The sequence below is a fragment of the Cannabis sativa genome, unplaced genomic scaffold (genome assembly GCF_029168945.1).
Source record: "Cannabis sativa cultivar Pink pepper isolate KNU-18-1 unplaced genomic scaffold, ASM2916894v1 Contig1, whole genome shotgun sequence".
NCBI lineage: Eukaryota > Viridiplantae > Streptophyta > Magnoliopsida > Rosales > Cannabaceae > Cannabis > Cannabis sativa.
The window spans coordinates 1827509-1845526 of record NW_026870037.1 but is presented as its reverse complement, the minus strand read 5'-3'; the positions used below and the strand labels follow the sequence as shown (position 1 = coordinate 1845526).

At 30.3% G+C, this 18018-nt stretch overlaps 1 protein-coding gene across 1 annotated transcript; it reads left to right on the top strand.

The window, feature by feature from the left end:
• The first annotated feature begins 2477 nt into the window (after positions 1-2477).
• LOC115718742 (F-box/kelch-repeat protein At5g26960) lies at positions 2478-4058 on the top strand. The gene has a single exon (XM_061107407.1). The coding sequence runs from the start codon at positions 2530-2532 to the stop codon at positions 3829-3831; it is 1302 nt and encodes a 433-aa protein (XP_060963390.1). The 5' UTR covers positions 2478-2529; the 3' UTR covers positions 3832-4058.
• Positions 4059-18018: the final 13960 nt, after the last annotated feature.

Genomic DNA, 18018 nt, shown 5'->3' with positions numbered 1-18018 from the left:
ATGTCAACTTTATATGCTACAATTACATATATTTTATTATTCTTGTTGCCTTCAATCCAATAGGAGTATGAAACGTAAATGTGAAGCAAGGAACCAAATGATTCAGTTAAAGAAAGTTACATAATTATCAGAAGAAGGAAGACAACCCACATAATAACCCATTTTTTCTTCCCTAAAAGTCAAGAAGGCCATCTTTATAATAGTAGTAGCTAGCTTTCACTTTTTTATTTTTTTTCTTTTTTCTTTTTCATTTGCCCCTAAATTACATTATTTAATTTTCAAGGTAGTATCACTTGATTACCTGACCATATTATTACAAGTAATAACTTTCACTATTTATTTAAATTTATTGTTTTTAGTTTTATTCTGCTATGGTAAGTCACATGTGCCTTTTTTAACATTACTGCTAAATTATATGGCGTCCTTTCTTCACTATGATTAAACAAAATGCCAACAGCATTACATGTGGTCGCAGTGAAGTAAAGAAATTTAACTTGGTTTGGTAAAATTACCAAACCTATACAATAAAAATTATATTTCACTTTTATTTTAAAATTACATACTCATTATCTTAATTTCTCTACTTAAATCCTAATTTATTTGTTTTTCTCATTTTTACCACACAATAAATTCATACTTATTTCTCTTTTCACAATTCATTATTTTTCTCTACACACACCATACCCACACACAAAATTTATATTTTTAGGAAAAAAAAGCATGTTTGGTATTGTTTTCTGTTTTTTGTTTTCAAAAAATTGTTTTTAGAAATGAGAACAAAAAATAGTTTTTGAAGTTTTTAAAAACAAGTCATGTTTGGTTAGTGTTTTTTAAAAACAATATTGACCAAAAGTAAATTGGTTTTTAAAACGAAAAACCACATTTTGTTGTTTTCAAAATTTTTATTTTTTGTAACTTTGTTTTCTGAAAACTGTTTTCAAAAAATAAGGCCAAACAAGCCAAATTGTTTTCAAAAAACAAGTTTCTGTTTTTAAAAACAAAAAAATAGTTTTTTTTAGTTATGATGCCAAACATGCTCTAACTATCAACATTTTTCCTTTTACACAATTAATAATTTTCAAAAAAAGATTAACTTAATAAATATAAATAAATTAATTAATTCGAATCAAATTACACCAATACAATATACATGCATGTGAATGTACTTTTTTCAATTTTTTTTTTTTTTTTAAAGTAAAAGAATAAAAGAAAACTCTGACAACTTAAAAATATTTTAAGTAGTCAAAATTTTCTTGTAGCTTTTAAAGCATAATTTAAGACCTTAGAATACAAGCTATATAATTTTTTTTAAGCAGAATAATTATAGACAATGAAAGGTGAACGCCGACGATGCATATATATATAATACAAATGCCTTACTTTGTAAAGAAGTATATAATTCTTTATGGTAGATTATATTGCATATCCAGTATATATGGATATATATGATTAAATTAGTCCTCACGTGATCCTCTTTATCCTTTTGATCATGTATTTCATTGTTTTCTCTAAACAAAAACCATTAATAAATAATAATAATAATAATAATAATAATAATAATAATAATAATAATAATAATAATAATAATAATAATAATGTGTACTGCTTTATCTTTATTGATTGCGTACACTTCCATTTACGTACCTAAACTCTAGTTAATTATAATACTATTACTATTTGCTACCCAACCGTAAAAGAAAATCAACTCTCACCCACTTACTTTGATAAATATTATTAAATAGTATATGTAGAGATTATATTGCTACATAAAATAAGAGTATGCAGATCTTAAAAATAATTATTTTTCTTTTCTTTTAAATATTATGCTTGAAAGTCATTTATTTTTTAGGAATTTGTCCAGTACTAATTAATTTAAAGTGTTGTAATGTAGTGCTTCTCTCATATTAAGTTGCAAATAACAAATAAAGTGATGAGATGTACCTATTTATATTATTATTAATTTGGCGTTATATGTACAATTTAAAATCAAATAAAATAAAAGTATGTATTTTAAAAATATAATTAAATTAAAAATTAATTAATAATTAAAAAAATTGAATAAAACTAAATTAATAGAAAAATTAATTACACATGTGTGTTGATGGATCAATAGTTTAAACATTCACATCATCAATTTATTTATCAGAATGACTACAAAACACTGTAAATAATTTAAAAAATATTTTTAATGGGCTAAAAAATTCATTGACATACATAAAGTTTCCAAAATCCTAAATAACCATATTTAGGAACAGTTTAATAAATTCTTATATCTTATATATTAAAGAGACTTTAAATATTGTTATTTTGATATTAAACAATTAACGTGTAAAAAAAAAAGAAAAACTTTAATAAACAATTCACATGCTGTAATTTAGTGTCACATGGTTGGACAGTTTTTTTTTTCTTTTTTTTTTTTTAAGAAAAATCATGATTGGACAGTTAAGACCCAACTACAGAGGTTACTAAACCCAGTACCAACACTCTCTCTCTTATGCCATTCTCTCCCTAATCTCAAACTGAAACCCCATGTCAGATAGCTGCAATTCTCGCCACTTTTCATGGCTTATGAAATCTTGCTACCCCAACCCAAACGACAACTCCTCCACTGTCGTTTACGCCGTCGCCCCAAAATCCTCATCTTCCATTACCAACAATAACAACAACTGCCTCTCTTCCAATATCTCTTCACTCCCAGACGACATCCTCATCGATTGCCTCTCTCGTGTCCCACCCTCTTCCATACCCAATCTCTCCCTCGTCTGCCGCCGCTGGACTCGTCTCCTCCTCTCCCCTATCTTCTCCGATCTCCGCCGCAATCACGGCCTTCTCCGCCACACCCTCTTCGCTCTCTCCGCCGCCGACTCCGCCCTCTTCGCTGCCACCTTACGTTTTCACCCAGACCAAACCGACAATAACAACACTGAAAGCCCATGGAAAGTTTCAGCTTTTCTCCCCGATAACGTAGTTTCGACTCTTGGTAACCAAGGATTCCCCTCCCACGCGCGCCTCTCCGCCGTTGGACCGAGAATCTACATCGTCGGTCGGAATGCGACTCTACGTTACGACACGTGGACTGGTACGGTCACTGCCAGGTCTCCGATGATGATCTCGCGGAAGAAATTCGCCGCTGCGGCTGTCTCGGGTAAGATCTACGTCGCTGGTGGTGGTCCGAGAACGACGGCTGTGGAAGAGTACGATCCCGATGAAGATAAGTGGCGCGTGGTTGCTCACTCGTCCAGGAGCCGTTACGGATGCATTGGGGCATCGGTTGATGGAGTTTTCTACGTGATTGGGGGTTTGAAATTGGGCGCATCGGGAAACGATCAATTACGCGCCGCTTCTATTGAAGCTCACGTCTATGCTAGTTCCATGGATTTATACGATGTGGAAGCGCGTGCGTGGCTCAGAAGCCGAGCCGTTCCTGGAGGCGGCTGCGTTGTAGCGGCTTGCGCTGCAGCAGGACATATCTACGTACTCGCCAGCCACGCCGTGGAGCTCACGTTTTGGAGATTCGACGCACGCCGAAAAGCCGTAGCCGGTTCAGGCGGTGGTTTCGGCGAGTGGTGTAGGATAAAGTGTCCGCCATTGCCAGCGCAGATTAGTGTGGACAGCACAGTGAGGTTCTGCTGCGCCGGGGTCGGAGACAAGGTTGTGTTGGTTCAGGTCTCCGGCTGCATCGATGACCTGCTGAGGAGGAGTGGACGGGGTGGCCGTGGAATGAAGGAGGGGTTGGTATTGGTGTACGATACCGTTGCCGGAGAATGGAGGAGGGCTGCGGATCTGCCGGAAATTGTTCGACGCGCTTCCTGCGTTTGTGTAGAGTGCTAAAATGCGCATGTAGTGAACGGAGCAGACAACTATGATAACCCGTTGCTTGGAAGCTTTGGTGCTTGCAATTTCTGGAAAGTGAGGATGATACGCCGTCGTTTTTTAGAAATTATTTACACAGAATATAATTATTATTTTGACCAATTTTTAGGGTCATCTGTTATTAAATTTTTAATTTGAAATGTCATTGTCCACCAACAAGTTGAATTATTGTTTTTTTTTTCTTTCTTTCCAAAATATCGAAGCTGTCTTTTTATTAAAGAAAATTGATGAAGAGATTTTATTATTTAGTAACTCCCTAATATGAATGAAAACTAGAATCTAATTAAAAATAAAATCTTCCTTTGCTTTATTTGTTGTGAAATTTCTAAATTTGGATTGTGTAATTATTTTATTTTAGTTTCATTCAAAATTATTCATGACATAATCCACAGTCAATTATATTTAAATAAAATGTTTTATATAATATGATTATATTTGAATGGACATTTATGCACATATATAGTGTTAGAAATAGGGATGTTTATACAATATCTAATCTAATATGTCCCATTCAGTCTAATTCAATTCATAAAGTGTAAATATTTGTATTTGTGCGGATTGAATTCGATTAGAAAGTTTAAAATTCGTACTTGTGTAGATTAGATGTTGAATAATAATTAAACATAATCGATTTAATTCAATCTACACATATTTACATACTAGATTAATACTACGTGTATTGCACATATACTTAATTATATTTTAAATTATTATTTTTGTTATGTTTATTTTTTAAATTTTATAAATTAAAAAAAAAAAACACTTATTGATTTATTAAAATAAATGTATTAATATATACTTATTAATTTATTAAAATAAATGTATTAAAATTGTATATTGAGCAATATTTATTAATATTGTATATTGAAAACTTCTAATAATTAAATCAAACAGAAATAAAACTCCTAATATTAAAATAATAATAAAAAAATAATATTTTTTTAAAACCAAAAAAGTATTATAAATAATATATTAATATTTATATATATTTTGAGTAATCTAAAATTTGTATAAATTCAATTATCTTAAAACAAATCATATTAATATTTATATATTTAACTTAATCTAAAATAAATAATATTTATATTTATATATATATTTATAAAACTAATCCTACTAACACGGTTAAATTTAACCGAATATATTTATATCTTTAAAATATTCTGTTAAACCAACAAAAACCGTTAAATAGACACATATGAAGATATTATTAAAATATTACAATTAATATTTTAATGTAGAAAATAGTAATTTTAAAATTTAATACATATGATACAAATATATTTTAAAACTTAGTAGATCAAATATATATTTTATTCTTATTATATCTATTCTATATAAAATGTGCCTATATAACAGAATTCTTGGTTTATGAGAAATTCATGGGTGACTTTTTATTTATATTAAAAATAAAATGGTTTATGAGAAATTCATGGGTCACTTTTTATTTATATATAATAAAATAAAAATAAATAAATCCCATTAAATCCAAAAAAAAAAAAAAATAGGGTTTTAGATTTTCTTTAATTACCGTATTTCTAACCCTATTTGATTATTTATGCCTCTTTTATAAACCATATTTGATTAAAGTTAAGATTATAAGATTAATTTAAATTATTGTTCATATATTGATTAATCCCATTAATCAATATATGAACAATAATTTAAATTAATCTTATAATCTTAATTTTTTAATTCAATTAATAATTATTTGTCACGTAATTATTAAGTCTTTTTCCTTTAATTTTTCTTTTGTTGATGATGCTAATTTATTCATATTTTAATTTCTACAATTTTTGTGTTCAGACTATTAAGGTAGTGTTCTACTAGGGGATCTAACGAGTTTCGCCCCTTCGCTAATGGCCTCTAAGAGTTCAAATTTTAGTATTGTATAAATCTTCAATTTGTTCTATTTCTTATATTAACTGAAATTTTGCTACTTTTTTTTTTTTTTAATTTACAACTTTATTGTTTATATCTTATTAGGGACATGCATGGAAATGTAGGTTTCTTTAAAATATACAATTAATGAGCATTACTTTTTGATCATAGTGTGTTTTCCATGGCTGAAAACCTCAATAATCTCTATCATTTGATATCAAATAAAATAAAATTATCACGATGTACACATTATAGTTATTTAATGAGTAATAGTGTGTTGAAATTGTCAAGCTGATATTTAGAATTATTTATAATTGAATTGTTTCTTTGTCAAAATTAATATTAAGTATATTTATATGTTTATAGGTTTATCTATTTTCTCTTAGATCAATCATGCTCGTATAGCTAAAAAATCATACTCGCATATAGACATGTTATTTTCATTTTGTAATTTTAGATCTTCTTAGTCATTATTTAGTTCACTTAAACCTTTTCCGATTATGGTAACTGAAGTTTTGTTTCTTTTAGGTACCCTATTACAAAGATCTGTATTACATGTATTATTTATTTTTGACTATGAGGAGGTGGATTTCTTTATTGAGAAACATATAGAGTGACAAATTATTGTTCATATATTGAATAATTATTTTTGATTAATGGGATTCATATATATATATCTGTGTATACTGAATTTTTTATTCAAATAATTATTTTTTATTTTTACGTGATTATTTATTGTTCATATATATATATAACCCTATTTGATTAAAGTTAAGATTATAAGATTAATTAATTTGTGATTTCTTCCTATAATAATAATCTCACCTAATAATTAATAATATTTTTCTTTAATTTTTAATTGTATCACTTTCAAATAACATAGAAAAAAATTAGCATAAAATTTAATATACGTGCTTCGCACGTAGCTTTTTGCTAGTATATATAAATATATATATATTTTTTCTTCTTCTTTTGAATTTGTTATTTGTTATTTTATTTATTATAATTTGTTGTTGGAGACATAAACCAACAATTAATAACTTATTTTATTTTGTTGTTAATTATGTGAAACAATATATTTTTAATAAATATTAAATAATTTAATATTAAAAAATAACCAATCTAAAATAACTGATCCAATCCACACTTTTGCGGATTGGATGTGAGTCACTATGTGGATTGAATTGGATCCAAAATATAAAATCTACACTTACTGCGGATCGGATGCACTATGAGCAAAATAGTGCGGATTGGATTGAAAGAACACCCCTAGCTAGAAATATGGGCCGGATTTTTTGACACGGCACAAGCACGACCTAGCACGAAAAAATATGTGTTTAGGCATGAGACAGTACGACACGAAAAAATATAGAATTCAACACGACAAGCTCAAAAATACGGCACGTAAGCACGAATAGATTCATGACATATTAAAAGTACAATAATTTGATAATAATAACAATGATAAATATTTATTTATTAATTAAAATATTAGTATTATTCAAAATTACGACAATTATAATTATTTTTATATGATTGTGTGTAGCTATTATTGAAAATAGATATAAAAGTAATTAAAACTATATGTTAACTTAGATTTTCGCTAACAATAAATGAAGCCTTGATTAATATTGATAATTAATAATATATGTAGAACACAAAGAGTTTTTACGTAGTTTTGTAGTTAAATCTACATACTCCACGAGTCAATATTATTTCTGAATATTTCTTGAGAGTATACTTAGAATACAAAGGAATAACTATGGAATTTTACTCAATCTCACAGGATTTCTCCTTCCCAAAATGAAGGATCCCTTTCCCCTTAGGTTTTGTCTCTATTTATAGGGGTTTTAAGGATGACAGTTATTCTTCTTTAATTTTATCTAAGTAAATACTCGTGAAACGTGGACAATCCTCATGTTTCACATTTACAACATGTGGATAAAAAAAAATAACTGATGGCAATCGTCTTTTGATCTTATCTAGAAGCAGTTTGCTTTTACCAAGATGACACATTCCAACTATGGCTGACATTATTCGAAGGTGTTCAAAGGATAGATGGTCGATGTTTATGTTGAGAATATTTTACCAGGATCTAGATTTACTAACAAGTATGTTGATTAACATTCTAAATATGAATATCTCTAAAACAATAAAATTAAACACATAAGAGTTTAGAAAATCTTACATTGGTTGCAGCGAAATATAATGATTCCTTCCACTCAGATCTCTAACCTTTGTTCCTTTCTATCGCAGAGTATTATCAAGATCTGAGCCTAGATCTCTTTTTCTTCTTCGGGTTTGGTTATCACCGTCTTACTCACTATGATTGAGTACTTGACTTGCTATATGTGGGCATGACACTCTTTCACTAAGGGTTCAAATATGGTGAAGAACAATGAAGGAGGTGAGATCACTGTAGAAGGAACTCTCTCATCTACTAGTTATCTGACAGAGAAAATTAGGTTTGATTTGGTTAAAGGCATCAAGTGGATGAGTGAGAGGATCATGCTCCTTTTATAGTGTTTCAACTAGGGCTTAGGGCTGAATTATATGGATTAAAAAAGAATAAAATATTGAGCAAAAACACTCTAAGGCTGGCCACATATTGGACCACTTTCTAGTTACAATTTTGCCACTTTATTTCAACCACTTATTATTCTTTCAATAATACCATATTTTCCAATTCAATCCTATAAATGCCAAAACTATTTAATAATTATAATTAATTATCAAATAAAATTGCCATTTATATTATTTATTAATTAGACATACAAAATCTCTTAATTGATAAATTGACCCCAAAACCTCTTTTCTTCACAATTTAACTATTGCTTAGTGAAAATTCATAAATAAGACATAGTCTAATTTTAGAATTATAATTGATTTATTAAAATCAATTAACTGAGTCTGCAAGCAGTATTATCTCAACTAGTGAGGGGACCATGGACCTATATAACTGAGCTTTCAATAAGTAGATCTAGAATTTACCAAGTAAATTTTCTAACTTATTAATTCCGCCTTGCGCCACTATAGATTTGGAATTGAATAGCACTCTCAATTATATAGAACTCTCTACATGTACCACGCTATAGATACATTATGATTATCAATTGTTACAATCCTAATAGTCAAAGATCCTCTATAGATGATCTACACTAAATAGGGACAAATTTACCGTTCTACCTTTTAATGTATTTTATCCTTAAAACACTTAGAGCATGTTTGGTATTGTTTTCTGTTTTTTGTTTTAAAAAATTGTTTTTAGAAATGAGAACAAAAAATAATTTTTTAAATTTTTAAAACACAAGTCACGTTTGGTTAGTGATTTTTAAAAACAATATTGACCAAAAGTGAATTGGTTTTTAAAATAGAAAACAACATTTTATTGTTTTCAAAATTCTTGTTTTTTGTAACTTTGTTTTCTGAAAACTGTTTTTAAAAAACAAGACCAAACAAGCCAAATTGTTTTTAAAAACAATTTTCTGTTTTTAAACAAAAAACAGTTTTTTAGTTATGATGCCAAACATGCACTTAGCTACCTATAAATGATATTTCAGTAAACTAATATAATTACTTAAATGAGGCCTCGATCATTTATCTCTATTCAGCCAAGCTCGAAGGAAATCATCGTTTCACTTCTAAATACTTATAGAAGATATAGATTCCATATCTATGATCAGCGCTCTCACTCAATTGAACTACCATGTTCCCAAAATGTAAATCTGCCAAAACCATTTATTAGTATCCACGAATAACTTGAAGAACATAAATAATACAACTAAGTTGAACCTAACCATATCAGGATTAAGATCCATAGACCTAAGATCAACCATTGATATTGACTTAGAAAGATATAACGGTAAGTTTATGATATATTATCCAAGTTCAATATCGGTCCCTTCCAATGTATACTCCATACATTCGATACTGGTAAACTTTGCCAATGCCTTGGAAAGGACATAACACTTATCCAAGATCCAAGGTGTAAGTATACCTTAATCGCCAATTATCATGTCAGTCTAAATCCAGTGAACTGATAAATCATGGGAATTAAAATTTTGAAGATATAACCATGATTATATTTCACTGTGCTGACGACACTATAATCATGAGCAAATATATATGTATATATTTACATATGTTCTGGACTTAATAGAATTTATACATTAAACATAATCATGAAATAAATCATGTGAACCATGCAACATAGAATGATTTTTTATCTTTATTAATTAGTAAATCTGATTATATTGAAATGAGTTTTATTTATGGCACAAAATCCAACAAACTCCCACTTGCACTAATATGAAACAAAAAGTGCATTTCAAATAATCTCAACACCTTGATATCCAGATCAAGTGTAGTATGTAGTATTATCTTTGTAATAGGATCTGACAGGTTGTATTCTTTTTTTTTTTTTTGAAAAGCTGACAGGTTGTATTCAATACAAACTTTCTCCACCATTACATATCTTTAGTCACAAAATCCTTGATATTCTGAAATTCCTCTCTACATGTCTACTCCTCTAGGGATACTGGATTCTTTACTTTTTGGCAAATACTTTTGTGTTCGTCAGAAAGTAACACTAGTAGTTAACAAATTATTAGTACAATGCCAAAAATTGTATAGAACTTTCTATAGGCTGAATAAGTATCATTCCTGTAACTTTAACATTCAGTCTCACTAGTAGAGTTAGAGACTTTAGATAGGTTTTTACACTTCTCCAAAATCACTGTTCTACCCCCAAAGTAATCACTATCTCATCAGTAGACTTTCTAGCACTAAGGCAAGTTTAGAAACTGATTTGGTGTAGTCTAAGAATTTTAAAATACCACCCTTATCAACTAACATATAGTTCCTCTTCTTGATCTGAAGATTCATTTGATTGTCTTCTAATCTTCCTTTTCTGGATTAATTTGATACCTACTCATTACTCCTACTCAACAGCAGGTGTCTATTCTAATGCATACGAAAGCATACCTAAGACCTCTCACTCTTAATCCTAAGGAATTATTTCTTTGGCCTTTATCTTTTATGAAATAGTTGAAATTTTTCCTTTGATGAATAAAATTTATGTCTAGAAGGTATGGAAACTAATCGCCTTTTATGAATATACTACTAAATATAACCTGTTATCTATTGTTGATATTTTACATCTTGTTTCTAATCTTTTATCCACTAGAGTGTTGGGTTTTATGCCCTAAATAAAACTCTATTTCAATGTAATCCAGATTATTCAATATCAATAAAATAACAGAAGTATTTTTCATTCATTTGTGTATGTTTTGGTTCATCTTATCAATTGTTTGTCTGTTTGATTTATAAATTCATTCAAACCCTTTTCACATACTTGATCATGTTTATTGTGTTGTCAACACAGTGGAAAGTAAACATGACTATGTGAATAAAGATTCCTAGATTTATCAGAACACTGGGTTTTACTGATATGACAATCTACAACAGAGTTTACTTGCATTTGGAGAAATGCTATGTTCTTTCAGAACATAAGTAAAGCTTGGGTTGGATGCATGGAGTATGCATTGGAATGGACCGATATTAAACTTTGAAATAGATTTATTAAACTTACCGTAATATCTATTCAATTCAATATCACTTAGTTGATCCTAGATCAAATGATTTAAATCCTGATATGATTAGGTTCAATCTCAAGAGTATTATTCGTGTTCTTTGATTTGTTAGTTAAGCCTACTTTTGGGTCAGAGTGATACGTACATTTTGGGAACACGGTAGTGCAATTGAGTCGGAGCGCTAACATAAATATGGAATCTATAGCTTCTATCTGGCGAATAAAAAGTAAAGGATGATTTCCTTCGAGCTTAACCAAACAAAAATAAATGGTGGAGTACTCATTTCACTTAGCTGAAATATCATTTATACAGGGTTAAGTGTTTTAAGGATAAAATACATTGTAGGGTGTTACGGTAATTAAATCCCTTTACAGTGTAAATCATCCATATAGAGGATCATTGATCAAATTAGGATTATAACAATGGATAATCAATGACGTGTCTATATGGTGGAACATATAGAGCGTTCTATATATCTGAGAGTGCAATTCTAAGTTCTATGCGTGGATTCAACGAAGAATTAATAAGTCAGTGAATTTAAGTTATAAATTCTTGATCTGCTTATTGGAAGCTCGAAAATATAGACCCATGGTCCCCACACTAGTTGAGACAATATTACTTGTAAGACTCATTTAATTGATTTTAATTAATCAATTATAATTCTCAAGTTAGACTATGTCTATTTGAGAATTTATCACTTATTAAGGGCAAAACAGTAAATAGAGAGTTTGAGGGTATATTTATTAATTGGGAAACTTTGATTAGTTTTATTAATAAATAAAATAAATGACAATATATTATTTGATAATTAATTATAATTATTAAATAATTAGATTTGACATTTATGAGGTTGAAAGTTAGAATTGGCAGTTTTTGACAAAATAGAAACTAGGAATAATGGAAAAGGAAAGTTGGAAAAGTGGAAGGCTTGTTTCCACATTGCTTGGCCGGCCACCTTTGCTTCATTTTCTCATTTATTTTTTCATTTTTTAATGCCAAGTAATTCAACCATAACCTAGGTGGTCTTCTATAGATAGATGGAGAAAGGCTTCAGGTTTTACAGACACTTTTACATTGTTTTCTTTCACTCAAAATCTCTATTGAAGCCGTCACTCTCTCTCTCTCTCTCTCTCTCTCTCTCTCTCTCTACCTTCTCTGTTTTTCGAAACCCTCTAAGTGATAGAGTAGTGCCCACACACATCAAGTAATACCTCAATCATAGTGAGGAAGGCTGTGTAGTATTCAGAGTCAACAAAGAAGGACATTCGGGCTCAGATCTTGATTATACTCTACGACAAAAAGGAATCAAGGGTTAGAGATCTGAGTGGGAGGAGACATATTATTCCGTTGCACCCAATGTAAGGTTTCTTAACTTTATATGTGTTTAATTTATTATCGTTTTAGAAGTTCATATTTAGGTTGTTAAATCAACATACTTGTGAGTAGATCTAAGATCCTGGTAAAATAATTCCAACATAGAGATCTCTAGTTTTTTCTTTGTTTGTTGTGGAAATTGTGGCATTGCAGGAATGAACATCTATACCATCACAAAGTCTCCAATCCTCACCTAGTTATTCACTGGGCAACAAACCACTTACACCAGTATCAGCTACATAACGCGACCTTTCTATAGGGCCGGCAAAATGGGTCAAATACGATAACACGACTTGAAACTCGCACGAGAGTTGGTGGGTTTGGGTTTGCCTTAAATGGGTTAGAATCGTGTTCCGGTTGACTCGTCTAACTTGTTTGATAAATGGATCGTTTTTGGGTTGACACGACTAACACGAAAGTGACCCGTTAATGACCTATTTAAATTTATTTTAGTACTTTAACAAGTCATAAATGGGTCATAGACGTGTTGAATACTTCATAAACGTATTATTGGTTGACATGTTTGTTGGATTTTATTTTACCAGGATCTTAGATCTACTCACAAGTATATTTATTAACACCCTAAATATGAATTTTCTAAAACGATGAAATAAACACATATAAAGTTTAGGAAACCTTACATTGGTTGCAGCGGAATAATATGACTCCTTCCGTTCAGATATCTAGCCCTTGATTCCTTTCTGTAGCAGAGCATTATCAATATCTGAACCTGGATCTCTTTCTCTAAATCTTTGATGCTGAAACTCCTTCTTGCTGAAAGTCTTTCTTCACGATCTTCCTCACTATGATTGAGGTATCACTTGCTGTGTGTGGGCACTACTCATACACTAAGAATTTCGAAATATTGAAGAAGAAAAGAAGAGGGAAGTGGCGGCTAAAGATAGGGAGAGAGAGAGGCTCAATTTTTTCTGAATCAGAAGTGTAGAAATTTAAGTGTAATTTTCCTGAAGCCTTCACTATCTATTTATAGCATTCCACTAGGGTTAGGTTTGAATTATTTGGCATTAAAATAATGAAAATATCAGTTTAAATTTCCTACAAAAGTGGCCAGCCCTATACAAGTGGATTTGGGCCTTACTTTTTGCAATTTTGAAGTTTTATCTTTTCTGCATCTGATTTTCTAAAAAAGCCAATTTTCAAATTCAACCATTTAAATGCCAATTCTAACTATTTAATAACTATAAATAATTATTAAATATTATTGTCATTTATCATATTTATTAATTGAACCATACAAAGTATCATAATTAACAAATACTCCCCTAAAACTCTTTCTTTACAATTTCGCCCTTACTTAGTGAAAAATTCACAAATAGACATAGTCTAAATTGAGAATTATAATTGATTAATCAAAACCAATTATATGAGTCTTACAAGCAATATTATCTCAACTAGTGCGGGGACCATGGGTCTATATAACCGAGCTTCCAATAAGTAGATTAAGAATTTATTACTAAAATTTACTAACTTATTAATTCTTCGTTGAATCCACGCATAGAACTTAGAATTGCACTCTCAGTTATATAGAATGCTCTATATGTTCCACCATATAGATGAATCATTAGTTATCCATTGTTATAATCCTAATTCGATCAATGATCCTCTATATGAATGATCTACACTGTAAAGGGATTAAATTACCGTTACACCCTACAATGTATTTATTCCTTAAAACACTTGACCCCGTATAAATGATATTTCAGCTTATGTGAAATGAGTACTCCACCATTTATGTTCGTTTGGTCAAGCTCGAAGGAGATCATCCTTTGCTTACTATTCGCCAGATAGAAGCTATAGATTCCATGTTTATGATAGCGCTCCCACTCAATTGCACTACCGTGTTCCTAAAATGTACGTATCACCCTGACCCAAAAGTAGGCTTAACTAACAATTCAAAGAACACGAATAGCCTCTCGAGATCGAGCCTAATCATAACAGGATTGAGATCATTTGATCTAGGATCAACTAGGCGATATTGACTTGAATAGACATTACGGTAAGTTTAATAAATCTAAGTCAAAGTTCAATATCGGTCCCTTCCGATGCATACTCCATGCATCCAACCTGAGCTTTACTTTAACCAATGCTCTGGAAAGAACATAGCACTTCTCCAAATGCAAGTAAACTCTGTTGTAGATTATCATATCAGTAAAACCCTATGTTTGATAAATCTAGGAAACTTTATTCACATAGTCATGTTTACTTTCCAATGTGTTGACGGCACAATAAACATGATCAAGTATGTGAAAAGAGTTTTAGATGAATTTATATATTATGTACATATAACCATGAAATAAATCATGTGAACCATGCAACATTAAATGTTATTTCTGATCTATATTAATAAGTAAATCTGATTATATTGAAATGAGTTTTATTTAGGGCATAAAACCCAATAAACTCCCACTTGCACTAATATAAAACAAAAAGTGCGTTTCAAATAATCTCAACACCTTGATATACAAATCAAGTGTAGTAGTAGTAAACTCCTCGTAATAGGATCTGAAAGGTTGAATTAAACACAACCTTTTCTCCACCATTACTCTTCCTTTAATCACAAAATCATTGATAATGTGAAATTCCTCTCTATATGTCTACTCTCTTGGGATACTGGATTCTATATCTTTGACAACTACTTTTGGTTAATCAGGAAATTAACACTAGTAGTTAAGGCAATTTGGAATGATGCCAAAAATGTATAGAACTTTCCTTAGACTGAATAAGTACCTTTCCTGCAGCTTTAACATTCAGTCCCTTCCTGGTAGACCTAGAGACTTCAGATAGGTTTTTACACTTCTCCAAAATCACTATTCCACCCCCAGAGTAATCACCATCTTATTAGAAAGATTTACTAGCACAAAGGCAAATTTCAAAATCTGATATGGTGTAGTCTAAGAGTTTTAAACACACCCTTATAGACTAACATATAGTTCCACTTCTTAATCTTAAGATTTACTTGATTGTCTTCCAATGTTCTTCTCCTGGATTAATCTGATACCTACTCATAACTCCCACTCAACAGCAGGTGTCTGGTCTAAGGCATACAAAAGCATATCTAAGACCTCTCACTATTGATATAAGAAATTCTTTCATGGCTTTATCTTTTCTGGAATAGTTGAGACTTTTCCTTAGATAAATAAAATCTATGTCTAAGAAGTTGTGAAGCTTTTATAGATTGCCATTAGAAAGAAGATGCTTCAACATCTTACTAAATTAAATTGCTTGCATTAGAGTAAGTAATTATCAGGAATACCACAAGCCATAGGTTTAGATAAACTCAAACCTATAATACTAGGAACAGGAAGTTTGTTAAGTCCATAGAATAGACTTATTAACTAAAATTTCCTTTTATGTCCTTGTAATAGAAAACTTTAGGTTATTCCATGTGAATGGATTAAACCATAGTTCAATTGGCTTTTCTTCTTAGTTTCTTCTCTTGACAATCCATTACTTGTTTAAACTCACAATGGATTTTAATCATTAGTGTCTCCCAAGTCATAAGAAGGTGAGTTCCTAGAAACTCTCCCACTACGACAAGGTACCGTGAATTATGTCGAAGAAAACTAATTGGTATTAACCTCTTTGGTTGTGACAAGACAACAGAGGCAGTGGGATCATCATATATAAGATGATAGAACACTTTTGGAATCAAGAATTAAATATCTCCTTTATTTGCTACTTGATTTTCAGACTTAGTCATTTTCTTAGAAAAGTAGTATTTGTTTGAACAAACACTTTCTCATCTATTGACAATGGGATGGTCCACCCCTAATCACTTAGAATAGCTAACAAACCTTGGTTAACAGTTCTAGCTTTTCTTAAGATTTTGATTAGGTCATCCATGAATCTAGTAATGATTTACATTAAGTACCTAACCATTACATCATTCTGAAATTGTATTACCATAGAAGGATTTAGGCAACGACTAGTAACTAATCATCAATATGCAACTCAAAATTTCTGGGGAGGTAAGTTTGGATATAATTCAAAAATCAATATAATGATCTTTGAACTGCATATCAACTAACTATTTCTCCACCTCTATCAGTTCGCATGATCTTTAACCACTTACCTTAATGGTTTTAACCATTGCTAGAAATTAATGAAATTTTTAAACATTTCAAATTTCTTGCTAAAAGGTATAATCTAGAGTTATCGTTTTAAGAATACAACGAAAAACTCATATCCACCCCTGAATGTACATCCATCTGTGAATGAGATGAACTACTTTCAGTGGATATAGGCATATTAACTCTTTGCAGAGATTGATCTTGTCAAATCCACTATAAACAAGATACAAATGCCATAGATTAAAAAAAATGTGGTAGTGTCTTTTGATGACTTAGGTTTAGTTACATCAAAGAATTCTTAGAATAGTGCAAGTGGATCCTGGTCACAGAATACCTAACTCATATTCCATACAGTTTGAATCCATTAATAGAAGATGGATATTAAACACTTGAGAAAGTGTAACTGTATTGTATTCTGGAATTAGAAATATAAGAAAATTTCTGTTTGGAATCTAAAATTAAAGTCAAAGACTTAAATTTATACCAAATATAATGAGTTATTCTATCTTGCACCACCTCTACTAATTTAATTCTAAGTCTGATTTGCCCATACAAGTAGGAGATTTCTAAGATTGAGGATTTATATCAATTGGGAATAGAATTTCGGGATTATAATCATATGCGTCATTTAATTTCTTAAGAGAAAATATAGAATGACATGAAATGATTTATAGACCATTCATCCAATGATATGTTTTGAAGCTAATTCGAAATGAATAAGCTAAGAGGAATTAGGATAATTTTGTTTATAAATAAGAATCCAACGATGCTTCGATTAGCGAATGTCATAGTAATCTTATTTATACAATCTTCTTGTTTCATATCGTAAAAATACTAGTCTAAGGTGTCATCAATTGATGAACAGCTAGATGTCGCATATACAATATTTATCTTTCGAGATCTAACACTATTATGTATGTCTAATGGTGAAAATCCACTAGGGATTTATCTCATTAGATAAACAAGCCAAGTTAGACCAACAATGAAGATTCGAAATTAAACTACAACTTAATAACAGAAAATAACATGGTTCAATATAAATTCATACACAATTTAGAAATTATTAAACATATAGCAAGTAGGAATGACAAGTGAAAATACTAAAACATACAATCTTAAATAATTTCCAAGGTTTTCAACAAACTGATACAGTGTCCCGGTAGGCGAGAGTCAAAGTATCATTCATTGAATAGAGTTGTCAGCTCATC